This window comes from Vipera berus, assembly GCF_964194415.1.
Source record: "Vipera berus genome assembly, chromosome: 4".
In the NCBI taxonomy this organism is placed as follows: domain Eukaryota; kingdom Metazoa; phylum Chordata; class Lepidosauria; order Squamata; family Viperidae; genus Vipera; species Vipera berus.
In genome coordinates, this window is record NC_138206.1 from 63,970,390 (window position 1) to 63,996,712 (window position 26,323).

The following is a 26,323-nucleotide window of genomic DNA, read 5'->3' on the forward strand; positions in this document are numbered from 1 at the left end:
TATAACTCCGAACTATATTTTAGAACTTGGAATGACATATCAAAAGATAGTATTTTAATAATTGATATACGGTCAAAATGACTTATAGAATATTTAGTGGTTACTTTTGAACCATAGTATTGAATCCAGAATTTTATATATAAAAGATAGTATTTTAATAACTTGAATGGTTAAGGCAAAAAACATATTTCTAATAACTGGTGATTTCTTAAGATGAAAATTAGACTTTAATGGTAAAACATTAGAATGCTTTGTAATGAACAATATATGTTTTGTAGACAAAAGAACTATTCTTTATGGAAATAGGGAATTGTGGGTTACCCCAAAATTAAGCTTTTTCCTATATACTATAGGTCACTCTAGAATATCCTACTGCAATTAGATAAAATTCAAAAACAGGATATTGATATGTATTACTGAAAATATATTTTAAGTTTTGTTGATTGACTAAGTTACAACTAGAAATGTACTAACTTGCCTATTTTGACTATGTAATAACTAAGGGAAGTAGAGAGGGCATCTCTGTTGATGTAACCTGAACTATTTACAACTGGTTATTTCTTATTTTAACTACCCAACCTCCATATTGTTTCACAATGTATTTGTAAATATTAAAAATCAATAAAACTTGTTTAGAAAAAAAAGATGAAAAATAGACTTTACTGATAAAACATAAGAATGTTTTGTAATGAACAATGTAAGTTTCGTAGACAAGTGAATTATTTTTTATTGAAATAGGGAACTGTAGGTTACCCAAAAATTAAGCTTTCTTTTTTATATTATAGGCTACTTAGAATATTTTATTGCAATTAAGTAAAACTTAAAAACAGGATATTGATATGTATTAGTGAAAATATATTGAAAATTCTGTTAATGGACTAGGTCACAACTAGAAATGTATTAATTTGATTATTTTGACTATGTGATAACTAAGGGAATCAGAGAGGGAATCCTTGTTGATGCAACCTGAATTATTTCCAAACAACTGGTTATTTGTTACTTTGACTACGCACCCACCGTATTGCTTCACAAATACATGTATATGTAAATATTAAAAAATCAATAAAACTTGTATTAAAAAAAGATAGTATTATCCATTTTACTGAAACTGTAGAGTTTCTATCAGTTACCACATATTACCATTTTTATGGTAATTATGTAATAGATATTTTTTGCATAGAATGAAGAGGGAGAAAGATTTCAATACATATGTAAACGTTTTTGCAATATCACAGTAGTACAAATCTATGCCCCAACCACCGGTACTGAAGAGGATGAAATTGACCAGTTCTATGAAGCCCTATAGCACGTTATAGAGCTAACACCAAAAAATGATGTCCTTATCATCATGGGGGATTGGAATGCTAAAGTAGGAAGCCAAAAGATAACCGGAATAACAGGGACGTTTGGCCTTGGAGTACAAAATGAAGCAGGGCACAGGCTGATAGAATTTTGTCAAGAAAATACGATGGTCATAGTAAACACTCTTTTCCAACAACCCAAGAGATGGCTCTACAAATGGACATCACCAGACGGTCAACACAGAAATCAGATTGACTATGTGCTCTGCAGCCAAAGATGGAGAAGCTCTATACAGTCAGTAAAAAGAATACAAGGAGCGGACTGTGGCTCAGACCATCAGCTTCTCGTTGCAAAATTTAGGCTTAAACTGAAGAAAATAGGGAAAGCACTAGGCCACTCAGCTATGAACTAAATCATATCCCTGACGAATATACAGTAGAGGTGACAAATAGATTTAAGGAATTAGATCTGATAGAGTGCCTGAAGAACTATGGATGGAGGTTCGCAACATTGTACAAGAAGTAGCAACTAAAACCATCCCAAAGGAAAAGAAATGCAAGAAAGCAAAATGGCTGTCTGAGGAAGCTTTGCGAATAGCTGAGGACAGGAGGGAAGTGAAAGGCAGGGGAGAAAAAGATACATCCAATTGAATGCAGAATTCCAGAGAATAGCTAGAAGAGATAAGAATGGCTTCTTAAATGAACAGTGCAAAGAAATAGAAGAAAACAATAGAATAGGGAGGACTAGAGATCTCTTCAAGAAAATTGGAGAGATGAAGGGAACGTTTCATGCAAAAATGGGCATGATAAAGGACCAAAATGGCTGGGACCTAACAGAGGCAGAAGAGATTAAGAAGAGGTGGCAAAATTACACAGAAGAACTATATGAGAACGAGCTTAATTTTCCTGATAACCACAATGAGGTGGTCACTGACCTTGAGCCAGACATCCTAGAACCGTTGTGGTGAACCTATGGCATGCGTGCCACAGGTGGCATGCAGAGCCCTTTCTGTGGGCACATGCGCCATCGCCCCAGTTCTAGGCCTTCAGCTGGGTTTTATAAAATCTTTTAGCTTTAGTACTCCGCTGCTGTGTGCAAAAAAAAAGGTTCAATCCATCAATTTCAACTTCTCGTGGGAAACAAAAGATCTCGCAAAGTTGGAATTGATTGAACTTTTTAGTCCAATCCAGTCTGCTGTTACCACCACAGCCACACCCACCCAATGGGTCATGCCTACCCGGCACCTGACTATACATAAGTGGGTTTTGGGTTGCAGTTTGAACACTCGGTCTCTAAAAGGTTCGCCATCACTGTCCTAGAATGTGAAGTAAAGTGGGCCTTAGGAAAGATGAGCAACAACAAAGCTAGTGGAGGTGACAGTATTCCAGCTGAGCTATTCAAAATCTTAAAAGACGATGCAGTAAAAGTGCTACACTCAATTTGCCAGCAAATTTGGAAAACTCAACAGTGGCCACAGGATTGGAAAAGATCAGTTTACATTCCAATTCCAAAGAAAGGCAGTGCCAAAGAATGTTCAAACTATTGCACCATTGCACTCATTTCACCTGCTAGTAAAGTTATGCTTAAAATCCTACAAGCTAGACTCCAGCAGTATGTGGATCGAGAACTACCAGAAGTACAGGCAGGATTTCGAAGAGGCAGAGGAACTACACATCAAATTGCCAACATACGCTGGATCATGGAGAAAGCTAGGGAGTTCCAGAAAAATATCTACTTCTGCTTCATTGACTATGCTAAAGCCTTTGATTGTTTGGATCACAACAAATTGTGGCAAGTTCTTAAAGAGATGGGAGTACCTGACCATCTTATTTGTCTTTTGAGAAACCTATGTGCGGGTCAAGAAGCAACAGTGAGAACTAGACATGGAACCACTGATTGGTTCAAAATTGGGAAAGGAGTCCGGCAAGGCTGTATACTGTCACCCTGCCTGTTTATCTTATATGCAGAGCACATCATGAGAAAGGCAGAGCTAGATGAATCAAAAGTTGGAATTAAGATTGCTGGGAGAAATATCAACAACCTAAGATATGCAGATGATACCACTCTAATGGCAGAAAGTGAAGAGGAACTGAAGAGTCTCTTGTTGCGAGTGAAGAAGGAGAGTGCAAAAGTTGGGTTGAAACTAAACATTAAGAAAACCAAGATCATGGCATCCCACCCTCTCAATTCCTGGCAAATAGATGGGGAAGAAATGGAGGTAGTGACAGATTTTATTTTCCTGGGCTCCAAGATCACCGCAGATGGGGACTGCAGCCAAGAAATTAAGACGCTTGCTCCTGGGCAGGAAAGCCATGGCAAATCTAGACAGCACACTAAAAAGCAAGAGACATCACCCTGCCAACAAAAGTCCGTATAGTCAAGGCTATGGTCTTCCCAGTTGCACTGTATGGCTGTGAAAGTTGGACCATAAGAAAGGCTGAGCACCTAAGAATTGAAGCCTTTGAACTATGGTGCTAGAGAAGACTCCTGCGAGTCCCTTGGACTGCAAGGCGATCAAACCAGTCAGTCCTAGAGGAGATCAACCCGGACTGCTCTTTAGAAGGCCAGATCCTGAAGTTGAAACTCAAATACTTTGGCCACCTAATGAGAAGGAAGGACTCACTGGAGAAGAGCCTAATGCTGGAAAAGGTTGAGGGCAAGAGAAGAAGGGGACAACAGAGAATGAGGTGGCTGGATGGAGTCACTGAAGCAGTAGGCATGAGCCTAAAAGGACTCCAGAAGACGGTAGAGGACAGGAAGGCCTGAAGGAACATTGTCCATGGGGTCGCAATGGGTCAGACACGACTTCGCAACTAACAACAAACGTTTTTGGCTGAACTCTGTTGCTTCCTATTTTTTTAACAAAGGATTAGGAACTTAGTATTTGTAATCACGCTAAGTTCTTCTACAAAGTGAAAAATTTCTTAAAGGATTTCATTTTTGAATTTGTTTTAATTTTCATTTCATTAAATGAATTGATTTGGGGAAAGCATCATTTGTTAAATATCTATTTTTAAAAGTTACACAATATAAGAAAAGAAACTTTAGCTTGAGGTAAATAGTATTTAGCTGAACATTAATTTATGATTTCTATAATTTAAATTTAATGGTGGAGTAATCTAGTTAAGTCAGGGGTGTCAAACTCAATTTCATTGAGGGCCGCATCAGCATTGCAGGTTGCCCTCAGGCGGCCAGGTGGGTATGGCCTGGGTGAGCATGGCCTACTGGGTGGGCGTGGCTAGAGTGCGTATGGCCTACTGGGTGGGCATGGCCAGCTCTACATTGTTCGCATCAAGGGTGCCTGAGCAGGAGTGGGACAGATCTGAGGGTCTCTGGCAGAAGGAGGGTCTCTGGGCCAGGGCCAAGGCAGAGGGGACCGTTCCCTCACTGTTTTCAGGATGGCTTTGCGGGCCACATGAAACCACTTCGTGGGCCGGATCCGTCCCCCGGCCTTTGTGTTTGACATGTCTGAGTTAAATAATCAATTTATTACTTACTTTAAACAGAGAGAAAGGGGGCAGATATTGCCTGCTTTGCTTCTAAAAGCAAATTTATATTTACTGGTTTTTGGATCATATTACCAGATTAACTCAAATTTCATCTAAATTTAAAGGTGTTGGCAAATACAATACAGATAATCTTCAGGAAACAATGATAATTGGGACTGGGAAGCCTACTACAACTATGTGGTCATGAAGTACAATACCAGATGTGGCTTAGCAACAGCAATTCCAGTAGACCCAATTGTCACTGTTAAACAAGTACCATGCAAATCATTAAACATTAAAACCTTGTATTTCTATGAGCCACCAAGACACACATGTGCACACACAAACACATACCCACCGTATGTATGTATATGTATCGTGACTGTTTTACATTGAGAAGTGCTTTATACTTTTGCCTCATTTCTTCTGATTTTTTTTCAATTTTTAATTAAATTTTAACAGAGTAAAAACAATACAGACTTAAAGCAAAAGGAAATTAAAGAAAGAAAGGAAAAGAATAAGAGGAATATTTGTAAATGCATTTATATTTTATCTTCTCTTCTTTTTTCCTTAAAGAGATGATGAGCATTTGCTAATCCAGCACTACTGCCAAAGTTTGAACCAGGAATCACCACTCAGTCAACCTCGAAGTCCTGCTCAGATTTTAATTTCTTTAGAAAGTGAAGAAAGAGGTGAACTGGAGAGAATCCTTGCAGACTTGGAGGAAGAAAATAGGTAAGCTTCCTACAATATCACTTCCCTGCATTGACATATTAAATAATCTGGTTTGATAATAACATATCAAACCAGAAAGCAAAACAGGTAGAAAAGAAGTTGGCTTATATTGTAATTTACCAATTTAACAGATGTTTCTCTTCTACTTATGAATGTGATTTGTCATGTTAAATGTCCAGATGATGAAATTCTATTATACTTAACAAACTTAATAGAAATTTTAAAATCTTGTAATAAAATATAAATTTTGGCCTGCCATAAATAATTTAAAAAAATATTTGCTAATTTGGTATGTAAGCATTGCTTTCTTTAATTATGTATGAGTAAAAATATTTAATAGTTATAGATGGTCTCAACTTACAACCACAATTGGGACCAGAATCCCAGTCATTGAGAGAAGCAGTCATTAAGTAGAAAAACATGTGACTGCTTTGCTCAATTACTGCAATCCTGGCACTCCTCATTGTGGTTGTTAAGTTGAAAGTAATACTAGACATATTAGAATATTATGAACTGCATTCAGGGAAACAACTGGCATTAGTATTTTTAGACATTCAAAAGGCATTTGATAATGTTTCTTGGCAATTTATGATTCAACAACTAAAAACAATGTCGAAACTTTATAAACATGATTCAGACAATATATCAGAAACAAACAGCAAAAGTGATTGTAAATGGGGATTATATAGAGAATTTTAATAGACGAAAAGGCACAAGACAAGGATGTCCATTATCCCCACTGCTATTTATCTTAACTTTGGAAGTTTTAAATAGAAACATTAGCCAATATCCAGAAATTAAAGGATTGAAAATAAAAGGTAAAACCAATAAATTGCAAGCATTTGCAGATGATTTGGTATTCATTTTAGAGGAACCTTTAGAGACAATTCCTAAACTGTTGGAAAAGATAGAACAATTTGGAGAAAGAGCAGGATTAAAGATAAATAAGGAAAAAACTAAAGAGGGAGGAGGAGCCAGCTGTCAAATGGAATGGCTGTGTTGAGACGTCACTCTGAATGAGCGTGCCGATCTCACAGCCTTTTCTCTGTTCCCGGTGGATTTTTTAAAAGCCCTCTCGGAGGGAGATCAGAAGCGGTGGCGCCCAGCTGAGCAGTTCAGGACGGCGGTCCAAGCTGCAGAAAGCAGGAAAGCCTAGGAGAGAGCTGGGTGAAGGAGACGGCCCATTATGGCAGCCGTGAAGAAATGACAGCTGTCAGAAATAGTGGTGAGTCAGCGGGACAGCGATTCAACTAACCTGGCAGAGGAAACAGTGAACTCTTGTAAGTGTTCCAGATTGCGAAATCTCTCTGGAGAATTTCAAAGAAGAGAAGAAAAGAGGAGAGGCCCCAGAGCGAAAGGGGAAATTACCTCCCCTGTCAGATAGCAGTGAAAAGGAGACGGGGGAAAAAGAGATCTGACCTTAAAGCAACAGACTCACAGGCTGTTAGGACTGGTGACCAAGGGTGGTTTCTCTTTCTGGCTCTTGCAGTAAAGCCAAGAAGAAGTTTAACAAAAAATAAAATAAACTTGAAGAGTGATAGTGCGGACTGAGCTGAGAGAGCAGACATTTTGAATAAGAACTAACAACCAATTAGCTTTAAATGAGGGAAGAGTGATACTCATAATTTAAGAACTGAACTATTTGTTTCAAAAGTTTCTAAAACAAAAGGGATAAATGGTAATTGTCTTGAGAATTTTGACCAATAAGAATTAACTGATCATAACCTATTGTATGATTGAATTGGAGGAGACTAACTAGAAACAAAAAGTTGAATGCTCAAGGAGGGTGAGAAAATTTATTTGTCTCCTTGTTGAATATAATAATATTTATAACTGAATTGACTAACTGAATATTGGTTATAATATTATAATACAAAATATAGCATTGTTAAGATATAAGGCACTAGTGATTATAACCTTAGAAGAAAAATTCTCCAGGTGTGGTGGAGGGAAAGACAAAGATCGTGTATAAGTGGGAGGGTTGGTTGACGTCATTTAGAAAGATGACAAGCATCCCAAATCTAACAAGAGTTGGGACTGGAAAAAGACAGATGACCCAAGCCTCATCGGCAGAATTAAGCCCAGCAGGGCAAAGATCCATAGAAGAGATGATGCCACGGGAGAGAGCAGGCTCACTTAAAGATCTACAAGCAATATTACAATCCATGTAAGAAGTTATGCTGAGAAACCATGAAGATTTAAAAAAAGAAATAGTTGAAATAAGGAATGATACTGGAGAACTTAAAGAGAAGATGGGAGCAATGGACGGAAAATTTGAATGTTTCCAACAGCAAATATTGAAAAATGAACAGAAATTATTAGAAATGGAGGATAGAATGAATAAGGAGGAAAGAAGAGTAGATGAAATGAATGAAAAACTCTTGCAAGCAATTAAAGAGTTAGAAAAATCCATCATACTGCTTGAAGCTGAGAAAGCAGACCATTATCTATGTTTCCAAAACGTGAAAGAAGAGAAGGGGGAAGACCTCCCAGAAATGATGACAGACTTGCTAGCTAGGGCCCTAGGGACAGGGAAAGAAGAGATGGCAAATAAGATTGATGAGATATATAGAATCCACACAAGGGACGACCCAATAGAATACAGAGGTAAACAACTAACTGTCCTCAAACAAGTCCCTAGGAGGGTAAGAGACCTGAGAAGGCCCTACCAACATATTACATCAAAATTAAGACAAAACATTAATTTTAGGTGGCTGATGCCAGAAGGGATTGTGGTGACCTGGTAAGAAAAAAAGATATAGGTTAGATTCGATTGATAAAGCAGAAAAGTTCTTCCAGCAGCATCTAGGCAATGAAGATGAACTAGAAGAAAGAGAGTTAAGAGAAGAGAACAACACAGAGAGATATAATAGAAAGACATGGGAATCACAAGGTAAAGAATGGGAAACAGAGAGAAGAGAAAAAATGAGAATGACAATGATGACGAGAGTAGACATAAAGAACTCAAGGAAGATAGACCAACAAGGGCAACAAGATCAAAACAGAGACAGTAATGTAGAAACATTAACAGTATTATCATTAAATGTGAATGGACTAAACTCCCTAGCTAAGAGAAATATAATTTTGAATAAGCTCAGTAAGAAAAACTTAGATATAACAATTCTACAAGAAACACATATTAAGACTCAAGATCAGGATTTGTTAAACTACCCTAAGTTAGGAATCAAATTTGTATAACAGTTTCACAGCAGAAGAAAGGAGGAATTGTGATATATGTTAAAGAATCCCAGCAAGACAAATCTATCGATGAGGAAGGTAGAATATTGATTATTGAAATTTCCTTGAATAAAAAAAGGTCGCCCTGGTAGGAATTTATGCCCCCAATGAAAAACAAAGACAATTTTATAAGAAACTGCATAAGGTTATTGCTGATATGTAATATGAGAACATTTGTATAATTAGCAATTTTAATACAATTATAGACAGAGAATTAGATTATAAGAGTGAGGAACGATCCAGGAGAATATTACCTGGTACTTTTTTTAAAATGGTGGAAGAATTAAATATTCAAGATAGTTGGAGGGAGAGAAAATTGAATGAAAAGCAATTTACATACTATTCAGGGCGGCATCAATCGTGGTCCAGAATCAATATGGTCTGGACAACGAAGGAATTAAATTCAGATATTGATGACATAATAATAGACATTAATACTTGGGCATACCATAATCCCATTGTAATTAAATGGAAAGAACAGAAGATAACAATAAGGAGGTGAACTCTAAAAAAGGCAATCCTAAACCAAATAGAATTTAAGCATAAGATGGAGGAACAAATGCGGACATTCTTCCAGACAAATAAGAAAGAGGAGACTAGCACTCAAAATTTATGGGATACAGCCAAGGCAGTTATGAGAGGGACTGCAATTGTGTACATGGCCAATGAATATAAAAAGAAAAGGCAATATCGAAAAAGTTTAGAGGAAGAACACAAAAAATTAGAATTAGAACTACAAAAACCCCACAACGTAGAGATCTAAAACAACAGCTAGATTTAAATAAGCATAACTTGAATATTATAGAAAAGGGAGAAATGGCACAAAAAATAAAAAGCATTACACAATTTTTTTTGGAACAGGCAAATAAACTCGGGAGATGGCTGGCCTATAGGTTGAAAAAACAAAAAGATAATGGATTAGTAAATTATGTAATCAAGCAGGGGAGATAGTATATCAAAATGAAGGGAAAAAATGGGTGACATATGAATTCTATAAAAATATAGAGGATAAAATGATTACTGAGGAAAGAATATCATAATATCTTATGAAAGTAGACTTACCAAAGGTTTTGGAAGAATTTCTAAATATATTAAATAAAGATATAACAGTCCAGGAAATTATGGAAGCCATTAAAAAACAAAAAAGTAATAAAACACCTGGCCTTGATGGATTACCATCCGAAATATATAAAAACCTCCAAGAACTTTTGGTTCCAACCCTATTGGATTTATTTAATGAGGTACTAAACACAGCAAAAACTCCAAACTCATGGAAAGAAGCAATCATCTCACTAATCCCTAAAGAAAACTCTGACTTGACCTGCATTAAAAATTATAGGCCCATTTCTTTACTGAACATGGATTACAAGATTTGCACGACTATAATGGCAGAAAGATTAAAAAAATATTTAGCTGAATTTATCCATACTAACCAAAATGGCTTCTTGCCTAAAAGACAAATTAGACATAATGTCAGGATCATACTAGACATCTTAGAATATTATGAATTACACAGCGAAAAACAAGTGGCATTAATTTTAGTTGATGCTCAGAAAGCATTTGATAATGTCAAATGGAATTTTATGTTGACTCAACTCAAACAGATGGAATTCGGAGAAAAATTTATAACTATGTTTAAAGCAATCTATTCCAAACAAGAGGCAAAAGTAATCATAAACGGAGAATTAACAAATAGCATTCAAATACAAAAAGATATGAGACAAGGCTGTCCACTATCTCCTTTATTATTCATTCTTTCTTTAGAAGCACTCACAAGAATAATCCGAAAAGATAAGGTGATTAAAGGATTAGAAATCAGAAAAGAGATATTTAAATTACAGGCTTATGCGGACGATTTAGTTTTAATTCTTGAAGACCCCCTTAGAATCTGGAACAAGATTATTACAGGTGCTGGAAAATTATGGAGATGTTGCAGGATTGAAAATCAATAAAGAAAAACTAAAATGTTAGTTAAAAATATGTCCAATTTACAAGAAACTGAGCTAGTAGAAAAATTAATATCCAGACATCCAAAAGAGTAAAGTACTTGGGGCTCCAAATGCCAGCAAGATGTATTACACTCAAAAGAGAAAATTATGACAAGTTAATGGACCAAATTACAGCAGACCTAGATAGATGGAAAAACTTGCAGCTCTCCTTTATGGGGAGAATAGCGACAATCAAGATGAATATACTTCCCAAATTACTCTTTTTATTCCAATGTGTAAAAATTAAATTAGGTAAGGATTTTTTTGAAAATTTAAACAGAATTACATCTAAATTTATCTGGCAAGGTAGAAAAGCGAGAATCAAGTTAAAATTATTACAGGATGCAAAGGAAAGAGGAGGGCTCGGCCTCCCGAATTGGGAAAAATATTATCAAGCAGCAATAGCAGTATGGATAAAGGATTGGATACACTTAAGGAACAGAAGACTACTAGCTTTAGAAGGTCATGACATGCAAATTGGGTGGCATGCTATAATGGGCGGAAAATATAAGGCTCATCAGTACTTTCAGAATCATCATATTAATTTAATTTAATAATTTGATTTCTATACCGCCCTTCTCCCGAAGGACTCAGGGCGGTGAGACGGACATTATTAGATGTGTGGATAAAAATTAAAAAAAATAATTATATAGAAATCCCCAATTGGCTATCCATATTAGAGATTTTCATGCACCCCAAATTCATAAATTTAGGAAGTGTAATTACATATAAATATCTTTTAGACAAAAATGGAGACCTGAAAACAAGAAAAAGATTATCAGAAGATGGTGTAGAGTTGGAATGGTGGGCATACTTACAAATGCAGTCACGATACAGAAAAGACAAAAAAGAACCAGGGATAAAATTAGAGCATACACAATTAGATAAAATTCTTCTAGGAACGGAAGATCAAATGATAAAAAGATATATCAATATTTATTAGAACAGGATTTGTTAGAAGAACAGGTAAAAGAAACAATGTTAACCTGGAGTAAAAATTTTGGTTACAGTATTGACCTAGATAATTGGCAATTACTATGGGATAGAAATAGGAGGTTAACGCTAGCCACCTCCTATAAAGAGAATCTGTACAAGATGTTTTATAGATGGCACCTTCCCCCTACAAGGTTAGCAAAAATAGATAAAAAAAATCTCACCAACATGCTGGAAATGCAGAAGGCTTCCAGGGACTTACTATCATATATGGTGGGAATGTTCAAAAGCGCAAAAATTTTGGCAGTGGATAAAAAATTGGTTGGAACAAATATTACTACAAAAATTTGATTTAAAACCAGAAACTCCTTATTAGGGATTATTAACGATAAACTCAGCAAAGCATCTTTCTATTTATTAGTGCATATTTTAACCGCAGCAAGATTGGCATATGCCCAAAAATGGAAAAGAAAGGAAACACCCACTGAAGAAGAAATAATAAAGAGCCTTGGTGGAGCATTGGGCTAATGCCTCCTTAAGTAACACCAGCTGCCTGCAATTAGTGCTGGTTCGAGTCCCACCAGGCTCAAGGTTGACTCAGCCTTCCATCCTTCCAAGGTAGGTAAAATGAGGACCCAGATTGTTGGGGGCAATAAGCTGACTTTGTAAAAATGCTGCTGGGGGCCCCCCGAAAGCCCTAATAAGCAGGCATATACATAGAATGAAGGCTATTGCTAAGCACATTGATTTATGCTTCTTAGATTGTAAGCTGCCCTGAGTCTTCGGAGAAGCGTGGGATATAAATGGGATTAAAAAAATAGATAAAGTTTTATCCTGCACTGAAATGGACAGGTTAACCCTAGAGATCAAAAATAAGACTGAAACGGAGTATTATGAAATTTGGCAAAATTTGTACAATTAGTTAGAGATAAGGAGGATCGCTGAGATGACTATTGTTTGATTGGTTAGTAATGTAAGGATTTCTTATCAGCACCTATATCAGGACACAACTGAAAGATGTGTAAATATAACGTTGATGACTGAAAGTTTACTAAAAAATTTACAGATGTTATATGTACAGTTTGTTATACTCTGTCCTGTCATAGAATGTATTTTAATTTTTTGTTATTTTTTCTGTAACATAAGGTAATACTAATAGTAGTGTTGTAGCTAGGGAAGTTGAATCATGTCCACTTTTGTTTTTAAATGTACATTTAATAAAATTTTCCATAAAAAAAGAAAAAACTAAAAATCTTACAGATAAACAAAAAAAGAAATTATCAGAAAAAATAGGATTGCAAATAGTCAAAAAGGTCAAATACTTGGGAACATATTTGACAGTAAGATGTTCCACAGTAAATGAAGATAACTATATTAAATTGTTAAATCAAATCTTAATTTGGAAAAATGGAAAAATCTGCAACTGTCGATGTTAGGAAAAATTTCTACAGTGAAAATTAATATATTACCAAAAATACTATTTTTGTTTCAAATGATACCTATAAAACTGGAGAAAAAAATTCTTTGAAGATTTAAGCTCTGTAATTCAAAATTTTATCTGGCAAGGAATGAAAGCTAGAATTAAATTGAAAATGTTACAAGAAGCAAAGGGAAATGAAGGTTTTGGCTTGCCAGAATGGGTTTTACATTATCAAGCATCAGTGCTAACATGGGTAAAAGAATGGATAACTCTTAGAAATAAAAGATTGCTAATCTTGGAGGGACATGACCTACAACTTAGTTGGCATGCTTTTTTATGGTACGGAAAAAATAAAATACATAAATACCTCCAAAACCACTATTAGAAATGCACTATTATTAACATGGGAAAAAATAAAATGTAAAATTTATTTGAAAATTCCAGGATGGCTTTCAACAATGGAAGCATTTGTACATCCAAATCTTGTCAGTCTCGATAAAATATGGACATATAAATATATTCTAAATTCTGAAGGGAACTTAAAATCCAGGCAAGAGATGGAAAATCAGGGCATCGATTTAACATGGTAGTCACATTTACAAATGCAAGTCAGATATGACAAAGATATGAAACAGTATGGATTTTATAAAGAGCAGACTATGTTTGATCAGACATTATTAACTTCTGATGAAAAGTTAATTAAAAAAATATACAATTTCTTATTAAATCTCAAAATGGAAGATGAAGTAAAAGAGACAATGATAGTATGGGCAAAGAATTTTGGATATAATATAGACTTAGAGAAGTGGCAAAGTTTGTGGGAAAGAAACTATAAGTTGACAATGTCAGCTTCATATAAAGAAAACTTATACAAAATGTTCGATAGATGGCACTTGCCACCAACAAGATTAGCAAAAATGTTTAAAAGTATGTCAGATAAATGTTGAAATGTAAACACAAACACTTATTATCATATGTGGTGGACATGTGTTAAAGCAAGGAGATATTGGACAATAATCCACACTTGGTTAGAAAAAATGTTAGAGAAATACATAGACTATAAACCTATTTTTTTAACTAGGTATAATGCCAGAAAATTGATAAGCAAAGTACATACTTGATTTTTCATGTTATAATAGCAGCAAGAATTATATTCACACAATATTGGAAGAACAAAGAAATACCACCAAAAGAAGAAATAATTAAAAAAATACTAGACTGTGCGGAAGTGGACAGACTTACTTTAAGGTTGAAAAAGAAGAAGAAACAGAATATTTTCAAATTTGGGACATATTTTATCAATGGTTAGAGAAAAGATTTAGGGATTAGGAATTTGTATTAGTGAATAAAATACTCAAGACAACACATTTTTGTTGAATGATTACTATTGAATTCTGTTAAAAAATAATCAATAAAACTATTTTTTTTAAAAAGAAACTAACCTGAGAAAAGTCTCACACAGGCTCTTCCTTAATTCACATGAGTATAAAACTGAAAGAAGATGGAAGCACATTCAGACTTAGATTCTACTATTCCAATAAAAGTAGTTTAAAACCTATATGGCAACCCTATAGAGATGATGGGGAATAAATGCAGAGGACTCAATGAAAAATCTGCTATCTAAAAAACAGATGAACTATTAGATTCTATTACTTAATTTTCTTAATCCTAGTATGTTTATTACTACTGATTGCAAACAGATAACAAGCAAGTTTTTGTCTCCCGATAGAAAATAGTAAGACCATCCTATGTCAATTGTTCATATCATTTCTTTCTTGTACATCCAGGATATTTCATAGGAGCCACTTCTCAATTTAAAGAAGCATGTGTCTTTATTGAAGAAATTCATGCAAACCTGGTGAACTGTGCCTTTTAACATTTGCACTGAAAATGTATCAATAATATAACAGTGAAATATAATGATTTTTTGTTTTGATAACCTGGTGCAGAAACTGCATTATGATAACAGTTTTCACAGACTGAAGCCCTTAATTTAGAAGAAATTAAACCTTAAAAAGGGACGTGGTGGCTCAGTGGGTTAGGATGCTGAGCTTGTCGATCAGAAGGTCGGCAGTTTGGTGGGTCGAATCCCGAGTGCCACGTAACAGAGTGAGCACCTGTTACTCGTCCCAGCTTCTGCCAACCTAGCAGTTCGAAAGCACGTAAAAATGCAAGTAGAAAAATAGGGACCACTACGGTGGGAGGGTAACAGCATTCCGTGCGCCTTTGGCGTCTAGTCATGCCAGCCACATGACCATGGAGACATCCTCGGACAAACGCTGGCTCTTTGGCTTTGAAACGGAGATGAGTACCGGCCCCTAGAGTTGGAAACGACTAGCACGCATGTGCGGGGGAACCTTTACTTTTACCTAAACCTTAAAAAGTTACTTTCAGCTCTAAAATGGAAAAACATGCATATTCATAAATATACTGGTATACCACTTCTATTCTTCCAATAGAAACCTGCAGGCAGAATATGACCGGTTGAAGCAGCAACATGATCACAAAGGACTATCTCCACTGCCATCCCCACCTGAGATGATGCCCATTTCCCCACAGAGTCCACGAGATGCTGAACTCATTGCAGAAGCCAAGTTGCTTCGTCAACACAAAGGCCGCCTAGAAGCCAGGATGCAGATCCTGGAGGATCACAACAAACAGCTAGAATCACAGCTACATAGGCTAAGACAGCTGTTGGAACAGGCAAGACTTCTGCTTTTCTCTTTTATTTGATAGGAAATAATGTGTTTAATTTAATTTGCTTGTACTTATGTATCACAAAATAAAAATGTTGTATTGTATAGAATATAAATATGCCAACTGTAAACCTCTGCAATATTGAAAACCTTCCTAAGTTGGTGGAACTTACTTCTCAGTACATTTGTATGATGAGTGTGCTAGTGATCATGCTGCTACTCTTAAACTTAACCATTATAATTTCTGGTATTTCAGCCTCAAGATGCAAAGGTGAATGGTACAACCCAGTCTTCTCCTCCTACCTCAGTACAGAGGTCAGAAAGTAATCAGCCAATGCTTCTCTGTGTTGTTGGTAGTCAGACTACAGAATCTATGGGTGAGCTAAAAATGAAGCACTTTTTAAAATAATTGTAATAAGATAATCTTATTAATATTCTCATTCATGATAATTTCATACACAGTAACACAATAGATGTTTCTTGATTTAAATTTTGTCTTGTTTCTTGTGCTTGGCCTCTTTTCTATCATATATGGACTGATTTATTTGCAGCGTCAATTTGCCGGAGGAGAAGCAAGCTGATGGTGTTATTAATTATTATCTACACACACAATCTTCTAAGCATTATAGAAAATAGTAGGGAAGCTCATTTTGTTTTATTTTGTTGTGTTATCCCAAGAAATTTTATATATGCCCGTAAGATACTATAAGTCAGAAGTAAGCCAACCACAAATTTAGGGATTACATACATTCCCCAGAGTTTCATATATAGTTCCTTTAATGTACAGTTCCTTTAAAGTTTGTGATGGGATGAATTAGAAGGAAAATGGTGCTTTAACATCTGTAGATTCAAAACAAATACAAAATGCAATTTCATTTTGATTATGTTCTATTACTACTCTGGACCAAACCAAAAAGCTGGAAAAGAGTTTCCACTCTCTAACTGAATTATTATTTTTTTAAAAGTTCATACTAGTGCCCAAAGAGAACCAAGCAAATACTTTTTGGCAAAACTATCCCCACCTAATTTGTTTCTAGCTATTTTTAGTATGTAGCATTTGATGCATAATGTATTTGTCAAAATTGTTCTATGGAATCAACTCAACTAACCTTGTCTTCTGGATGGATGTCAACATTCACTGAAGTGGATTGTTACTACCAGGATCTCTCAATGGTGTCTTACAATTTTTGCTGCTCCCTGGCAAAAAAAAAAAGCAATTGCTATGCCAGAAACATAGCTTACCATAACAACTTATTTGAAATGTAGAGCTTCTGTATGCTGAAGCAGCTTACAAAGAAAAAAGGTTGTTTGCAATGTGTGATAGTTATTAAGGTTCTGGAAGCCAAAATTAAAAATAATGGTTGCACAGATGCTTTCTGCGAGAATTTGCTTTCACTTGTATTACATTTAATTGAGTATGAAAATGAATAATGACATAATAACCCTGAATTTTCCAAGGTAGTTCCACATACAATGCAGCCAGAAAATTATGTATAGTCATAGCAAAACAATTCTGTACACAGTTGACATTTGTATGCTACTGATCTCCCAAACATTTTCATCACTAGAATTTCAATGCTAAACTCTGTTGCTATCTGAATTCTGCATTTTGTCTCAGCAGTTTGGACTAATAATGTCAAGCCTGAGCTATCTCAGTGTTCCATTAGCAATTACAATCATCAGCTTTGCTATCTGGAATTCTTTGAAGAATTCATAGATTGTCTGGAATTTCAGAAGACCTTAGAAACAAACCATCTTAAGAGATTCTCTGTCCCAGTGGACTGATTAGCAAGCCCTATCCTAATTCTCTCTAGTAAATGGTTGGACTGTAACAACAAAACTAAAGCAGAATTTTCTGTTACTTTATCATTTTTTCTGCTTTTGTTCAAATCCCACATTCAGCGTGGGACTTGTTACTGCAATATTTTGACAGTGCCAGAGTTTTCATTAAATTTACTGCAGTCATACAATCACAAATCTGCTTTTGATCTTGCTAAGTAAATAGAGGTACTAAGGATACCTATCTGCAGATCTCAAGAGTAGATTTGAAAGTACACATTGGTGATTGGATAGTGGAAGAAATGTACCAAGAAAAAACACTGATCCAACATTAGATGCAAACAATTGAATCCAAGGCTCAACTTGAGAAGTGTCTCAGTGAGGAAGGTAAGATTCTAGTAGAACAAAATAAGTGTACTTCTTCAACCTGGTGCCCTCCTAATGATTACTACAGACCTTCACAGAAGCCTCATGGATAACATCCTGTAAGAATATGACTACTGATTTACTTGATTATCTGTTAAAGTCTAGAAAAATACCATCACTGACCACTTCCATTAGTTGGCATTTTGGTGCATTATGCTACAATAATTCTATTGCTAGTTTATTATTAGAGATATCTCACAAAATGTGCATCATGCTGCTAAAAAAAAAAGATGTCTCCCCCCCCCCGCAAGTCACAAATATAAAACCTCATACGTGTGGTAATATAAAATTCATGCTCCTCTCTTCTGAGAGTTTAAGAACTTAATAGATTAAATATACCATTCTTAAATGCAGTCTCTACTATTAAAAATATTAGAACTGTAATAGGCACTGTTTAGTACCCCAAAAACTTAAGTAAGACTGCTAGAAGTAGTAATCAGACGTTTTAAGGCTACTTATCTATAGCACATGAATTGGACTGGCTTTGTATATTCTAAACCAATTATTGCACACACTGATAGATAGATGAATGCTGTGGTAGAATAAATAAAGGCAGTATACTTCTGCTTTTCTTTTTATTAGGTGAGGATGATCTACTAAGTACTCCCCAGGCCACAAGCACAGGGTTAGAAGAGGTCATGGAACAGCTTAACAATTCCTTCCCAAGTACAAGAGGTAAGCATCCTTATTCAGTATATATAGACAAGTGGATCTTTCTTTCAAATTGATAGTATACTCAGAAATACATAAGATGCAAGTCTAAAAGAGAAGACCACAACATTTACCTCCATAAATATGATTAGCTGGACATAATTATAAAATGTGTAGTGTAGTCTTTGTGTTCTTTTAATCTTTTCATTTAATAAATATGTATTGTATAATAATCATAAATTCCTGAATTACAGAATACAAAAATTAAAATATATTACTTATATATTTGGTAGAAAGGAAGTTGCTCTTTGAATGGTTAGAAAATTCCCACCACTGTATAGATAGCTGATAGTAGTTTTAGTAAATAACAATTGCTCCGTTTTATGTTTTTCTGTCACATCAATATGATTGCTCTGTCTATGAATAAAATGATTACTATATAAATATAGTGTAGCATAAGGTAGTCTAACGTCCTAGCTTTCCAAACAAGCAGTCTGAGTTACTGCTACAGTAAATTTATTCAGACTTGTTTCCAGGGCTTTTTTTGTCATAAAACGCTCAGAACGGAGTTCCGGCACCTTTTTTGGATGGAACCTTGTAGGCTAGGCAAGGTGGGTTGTATGACATGTGTGAGTTCCGGCACCTTTTTCTTTTACAAAAAAGCACTGCTTGTTTCCATCTATACATTTAGAAGCAGACTCACAGAGAAGATAGCATTAAAAGGAGAAGAAATGTCAGAAGATAATCCAGGTCAGATGCCTTCCCTGTCCTGGCCTGCAGATGCCTATACTGCCAGCTTAGTTGCTTCCCAGCATAGCCAACTCTGAAGTTGATCTCATGGGCTAGCTAAAGAAGCCTGAGTCTTACTGTGCTGGGTTCATCCAAAGATTGGATATAGTTGCTGGCTCCACAGGATTGCTGAGAACTGGATTTAATTTTAGGGGACCATTTTCCTGGTGGTCTTGTCTGTGGAAGTCTTTTGAAGCAGGGTTGTGAGAAAGATATAAGAGATATAAGAAAGGTGACATACTATTTGGACAATAATGAACAATATTCCAGAATTGGATAATTCATATTCTTTCATGACTGCAAGAGAGGTTTTCACTATTTTCTTTAGCATAACTATGTGATATCTGACATCAGGAATCTTAAAAACACTAAGAATAATATACTCTATGAAAAGAAATATCAGCCTTTATAGTAATACTGCACAATAGCATATGAAGAAAGTATTTGAAACCGATAAAATTAAGTGTATCTTATACATCATTAATATAGTCCTTTTATAGGCCAAGTAGTAGCTGATACAGTAGAGAAGCCAATGCAGTAAAGAATGAATATTGACTCTGCATGGATTAACTAAATTGTTAACTATCTTGGCTTATTTAACATTGACATGCCCCTTTTGGTTTTTAAAAGAAATCTGACTTTAATACACAGGCTGAGAAAGGATAAGGAATGGGCACATTTAGAAATATTTATTTTTGTTATTTATATTGATGCATTTATAGATTTTCTGATACTCCCCCTTTTGAAAATGTGTTCCATATGTTAGTGCTTTTTTCCCTGAATTACAAAAGAGCCTTAAAACAAAAATAATTTTTAAAATGTATTATGGGATAAGATGTCTATTTCAGCAGAGGTTATTAGCAATTGGCTCAAGGGTTTAGAGAAGGAAAATTGTAAAATAATAAATCAACAAATAAGTATATAAACATTATAAAGATAATCTGTGTTAATTCAATGCAAATTAAATTAAGAACACCCATAGTGATCTGTTTTTCTTGTCAAAGAGTTTTCGAATGTGATGACAACATCAGCACCACCAATTTGAAAATGATTTGTGATAACTTCAGAAGGTTAAAAAGTTGTCAACTACCAAGGCAGCTTTAAAAATTGTAGATAATATATAATTGGTATGCTTATATTTGAAAAAAAAGTTCTGTCTTCTAAGCAAATACAGTGTGCCTCTGATCTCAGCAAGCAGAACCTTTGTAGGCAAAAGAGCTGATAGGATTAAAGTTACTTTTTTTAAAAAAAATACAGTAGTTAAAAATAGCTAAAATATAAAACCTTACAGAAGGATATTTTGTATTGCTGTAAAATTAAAGGTCAATAATAAAAATTTGCATATACATATACTATACAATTTCTAGTCCACATACTTTTTATTGTGCAGCTCATATTCATATTCATAGTGGCTGCCATTCCTTTTCACAGCTTTATGATAAAGGGAAGAGGTTTGATATCTGAAAATAAAAATACTAAATACCAGCGTAGTGGTTTATGAAAAATTTTAAACTGACAGGTTACAGAGCAAATTACTTTATATTTTAAGACAGTTTGTTTAGCTTATGGGACTTTTTGCATATATTCAATATGGATCTTCCTCATAAATATTAATTTAAAAATGTGTTTTTATTGTTACAAGTTATATGCACAATTTATATTATGGTAAACTGGGATGAATTATCCATATACTGGCCCTAATCCAAAATCACTTTGAAATAAATGCCATTATTTAACGAGGCATACTGTATATTGCCCAATGATTATAATAATTATGTTTAATTAAATTTGCAATTCAATAGAAGCTGAGTATTCCCTTATTCCTTTTTAATGAAACAGATACTTGCGTTCTCAGGAAGAAAGTTCTTTGGATTAATTAAACTTCTTGGGATCTTTATAAACACTTTTTTACATTTACATATTATGTTATTTTTCCAAAATTATTTAAATTATTTTAAATAATTATGTATTATTATAACTATCCTTATATTTTTCACTGTGTCTTTTTAATATGAAATAAAGCCTAGTATTTATTTGTGGTTTTAAAAAGGTAGTTAAGGAATAAAATTGATAGAAAGCCAACATTTCCATCACAAAACAGATTAGAACCTATGTACAAATGTTAAGCCAGATACTCATTTTCCGTTGCTTGGATTTGTTGTTTTGTTGAGTAAAAGGTTATGAATATAAATTCCAGAGATGAGAATATTTAATTAAAGTTGGACAATAAAATTCTTTAGTAGGAATACATAAGAGCATTTTTATTAGCCCTTTGAGTTGATTTTCTGTGATCTGTCTCTCATTCTTCCCTTTCTTCTCACAGTAAATTTATTGTGTAACATAGATTAATAGTAATTAAATACTGACAATTAGTATTGTAGGTAATTAAATATTTTAGCATTAAAGTTGACATTTAAATCCAAAAATATTTGGCAAAATACACTTAGAAAATACAATGTATTTTTCAACGTTGTACAGGATCCATTGATGATACTGGAATTACATTGTCCTTTCCCAGTGTTTTCAAAACACTGATCTGAAGATTTATGTATCTGTCTCCTTATTCCAAAGGCTGACAGTGAAGGAAATGTGTGTGGGGGGAGGGTTACTTAAAAACAAAATTGTGTGGATGTAAATACTTTGCAGCCTTTTTCAAAAACTGTTGTTTTAAATATATGTTTGTAATGATAATTGATGTATTTTATGTATGTGTGTTGTTTTTTCATTTTCTTTTTGATACATCTAATATAAAGGAAGAAATGGCTCTGGAAAGCCAGTGAGTGAGGTTAGTGCATATAATGCCCACTGCAAGAGCTTCTCACTGCTTCATTCTCCTTTGCGGGCGGGGGGGGCATCTGGCACGTGGCACAGCATGTGTGTTTTTCAGTACTTGTTACAGGTATACTGTAATATGTAATACCTCTCAACTATCAATGGGTATCAAACCACTAGAAACAGAAGAAATGCATATTTTTTCATTAGGCTACTTCCAAAAATGGGCAAGGGAATATAAAAATGAAAATGTTTCTATAAAGTCATTTAAATAAATCATTCATAGTTAATTATAACTTGGTTTGCATTTTGAGACTATGGCAGATTTTTATTTTATATAACTTATTTGGAACATATACGTTCCAAATTGTTACATAAAATTATTTAGTTGTGTTCTTTTCAAAGCAAGAGTTGAGAGGTATAAACAGTAAAATCTTTCAGCTTGCAATTTTAATGTTTGTGCCAGCTAAATTGTCACTAACACCCACAGACTCAACTGTGTCATATTAAAGTATGTGTGAAAACTCAGCTGGTTTAGCTGTTACAAAATTGAATTTTAATCTGGTGAGAATGAAGGTTTATTATTACAGTCGAGGACGAGCTCATAAAAAAAAAGATCTAAATGGCAGCAGGTTTTGCAGTTTGTTGAATAGCCCAATATAAATCTTGCTTGTTTTTCAGTCTAAATATTTCACAGTTACTGTATGGAAAATTATAGGAATATCAGTAATTTGATGAAAGCTCATAAAATAGACAATAGTTTACTAAAGGAATCTGCATGTTTTCCACCAAATTTGTCACAATGCAACATAATGGCGAACTGCAATAGCCTTGTATCTAAACTCAATCAAAGCCCATTATTATAAAAGAATCTGTCTCCTGTTTAAGAATAAAAGGCATTAAGGCATAAATGGAGTTATAGGCAAAAACAGTAGGAATTCCAGGGAATACAATTAAAAATACTATCACAAAGTTAAAATGTGAATAAATATAAATGAAAGAATATTTAAATAAATTATAATTTGTCTACATTTACAAAATATTTCATATTTTAATAGAAAGTATCACAGTACTATGTATAATGTTGCAGTGAAAATGGAAACAATTGCTTTTTTATAAAGGAGGGATTGAAAAATATTTTTGTAACATTCAAATTGCAGATGCTTTAAAAGTCACATTAACATTCATTTAATTTATATCCCATCTTTCATTCAAGATAACCTGGCAGCATGAATTTTCTTTGAAGACATCCTTGAAGTCTTCACAGAAAAACAAAGTCCAGTTGACTTGTGGAAAAGCATCTTTGGGAAAACCATGAGCTGGATGATTGTGAATCTCCATAGACATTTAAAACTGTATCTTTTTTCAAACTAAGCTTAAATCCTGTAGAGAGGTGTGTGTGGGAGGGTGCTTTTTAAATGAACACTTAGGTGCTGCTAGGCTGTGCAAAGTCTGAAGGACTTGTAACATTGCTGAAGTATGTACAACCCTACTGGTCATCCATAAGTAGTGCAAAAACTCTTAAACTGCTGTTCCAATTGAGCTGCTTCTATTTTCTTTTCAGATTGCACAATTTTATCTGTTAGTAAGCGATAAAGGTTGAAAATTTAATTAAGTTTCTTAATTGCTCCCTTTTCAAATCCTTTGGAGCCTGCTCTAATTAAAAATACGAGGTGCAGTTTCTTCTCATTGTGCAGAAAGTCACACATAAGTTTAATGCAAGCCTCCAAATAATGCATGAAATGTATACACAAATCGTTAAGATACTTCTTCAAACATTTTAAACACACCTGCCAATCATTTTCATTCAAGTGTAGTGATCAAAAGATTTCTTCCTGTTTTTTAGAACATAGTATTGGAAAAGGTGAAAGTGAAATAGTCACAATTACATTAATAAATAATTGTTGTTGTTGTTAGTTGTGAAGTCGTGTCCGACCCATCGCGACCCTATGGACAATGTTCCTCCAGGCCTTCCTGTCCTCTAATAAATAATAATAATGTAATAAATGTAATATAAAGTTATTGAATTATGTAATTGTACAGCAAAAACCTGGAGATGATTGTAAATAAATATCCTTATTCTACTTATTTATTTCATAAACATTATTAAGAATGACTTAAGGATTTTATGTGTGGAGAGCGGAGCGGACAAGTGGGGCAGCCAAAGAACTGGGCAGTGTAAGTCTCTCGTGCCACCTTCCTCCACCAGCCAGACAACAATCTGGCAGGTCGAGGGAGGCGGCAGGGGAGGCTTACACTGCCCAGTCATGACATAAGCCACAGGAGAGCTGGTGGAGGCAACTGCCGCTGGGCAGGTGATCTGCAGGGTGAAACGGGGTGGCTGGGACTGAAGAAAGCCCCTCCAGCAGAGGAAGCGGCTGTTGCACAGCAGAGAAGCCTTTCACCATCACTCCCCCCATGACTCTGAAATGGCAGAGGGGGACCAACTCAGTTATTCTGTTATTTTTTTCTGTTCATAATTGCCTCCACTTTTAAAAAGCCCCAGTTCCAGCTAAAGAAAAGCAGCCCTAAAGCATAATACTGCCACCACCATTCTTCCCTGTGAGTTCAGTGTACTATCGTGATGTACAGTGTTTTTGCGCCAAACATTGTGGAATTATGTTCCAAATGTTCGGCCTTGGTCTCATCAGACCATATCATAATTTCCCAGATGCTTTTTTCAGACTTGATGTAGGTTTTTCAAAATGTAACCAGGATTAATGTTTTTCTTTGTAAGAAAAACATCCATCTTGCCATCCTACCCCACAGTCCAAACATATGAAGAACACAGGAGATTGTTGTCACATGTAATAACAATCAATACTTGCCAGAACTACCTGCATCTCCTTTAATGTTGCTGTTTTTGGCAATCTCTCAGACCAGTTTTTTATTATTATTTTTTTCATCAATTTTGGAGGGACATCCAATTATTGGTAATGTCACTGTTGTGCCATGTTTTCTCCATTGTTGATGACTGTCTTCACTGTGTTCCATGGTATATCCAATGATTGGAAAAAAATTTATACCCTTCTCCTTACTGATATTGTCCAACAATGAGATCCCTTTGCTGCTTTATAAGCTCTTTACAGACCATAGCTTGTAAGAAACAACTGAATAAATGTCAGAAAAATCCTACTAGAACACCTGATCTTTATATAGGCTTGACCAGTATCACTTTAATTAATGGCAGATGTGTAATGACTACTATTTAACATCAATTTGGATGTGATTGGTCAGTTCTGGAAAATAGCCACATCACTACTTATAGGAGGGTGTGAACATTTATGCAACCACTTTATTGTAAGTTTTTTATTGTTATTTTCCCCCTAAAAGATCTCAGTTTTTTTCAGTTGAATTATACATCTTATATGTTATATCAATTGTGGGAAAAATCTGAAGTGATTTATCTTGGTCTGATTTTCTTTACATCTCAAAAATCTGGCATTTTAATAGGGGTGTGTAGATTCTCTATAGCCATTGTAACTTAGTGATTCCTGTGTACCTTGGATTAATTCCCATTCAGAGGTAGACTGGTCTGAAAATCAGGAATATAGGGGCTTCAGAAATGCACATTGAATATGCATGTGATTTAACAAAATACATATCCAAGCACAATTTTATGCTTGAAGGTAATGTGGGAGCTTGGCCATTTTCTTGCAGGTGATCACTCATTGCATTCTGGATTTTTTCCTAATTTGCTTTATATCCCCATTTCTTCTACCAGCATTAATGTAATAGTTTATTGTATCTTGGTATATATTTTGTAATTCAAATAGGAAACTAGCTCTCTGTGATATGACTCACCCATTGAATGAAATTTTGCAATTGTCTTCCTTCAGTTAGCAAAAATAACTTAAAGGTTAGCATAAATATATATATGGTTTAAATCTTCAGTTTGGTTCCAATAAAGATCTTCTCTGAGACTCTACTCATGTTTATCAGCATTTAAATCTTCCTCTAGCGATGCTATTAATTACAATTGATCCAGTTAGGTGTTACGGATATTGATTAATCTACAAATACTTTTACAATAAAGCCTGTACATTCTCATGCACATTTAACTTGGAATGTTCATGCATGTAGCTTTGAAATTGTTTTGCAGTGTGC

The 26,323-nt window shown here is 34.7% G+C and overlaps 1 protein-coding gene across 9 annotated transcripts in view; it reads left to right on the forward strand.

Moving 5' to 3' along the window:
- DMD (dystrophin) overlaps positions 1-26,323 on the forward strand; it is a 931,439-nt gene that overhangs the window by 902,314 nt on the left and 2,802 nt on the right. For 7 of the 9 annotated variants that reach the window (XM_081327955.1, XM_081327959.1, XM_081327958.1 and 4 more), the window contains 4 exons: positions 5,367-5,525; positions 15,563-15,806; positions 16,056-16,176; positions 18,587-18,679. In XM_081327955.1, the coding sequence (XP_081184081.1) occupies positions 5,367-5,525; positions 15,563-15,806; positions 16,056-16,176; positions 18,587-18,679 (617 nt within the window). Of the gene's footprint in view, positions 1-5,366; positions 5,526-15,562; positions 15,807-16,055; positions 16,177-18,586; positions 18,680-22,197; positions 22,230-26,323 lie in introns of those variants that run through there. The other 2 variants (XM_081327957.1, XR_014026476.1) reach the window with 2 other exon arrangements.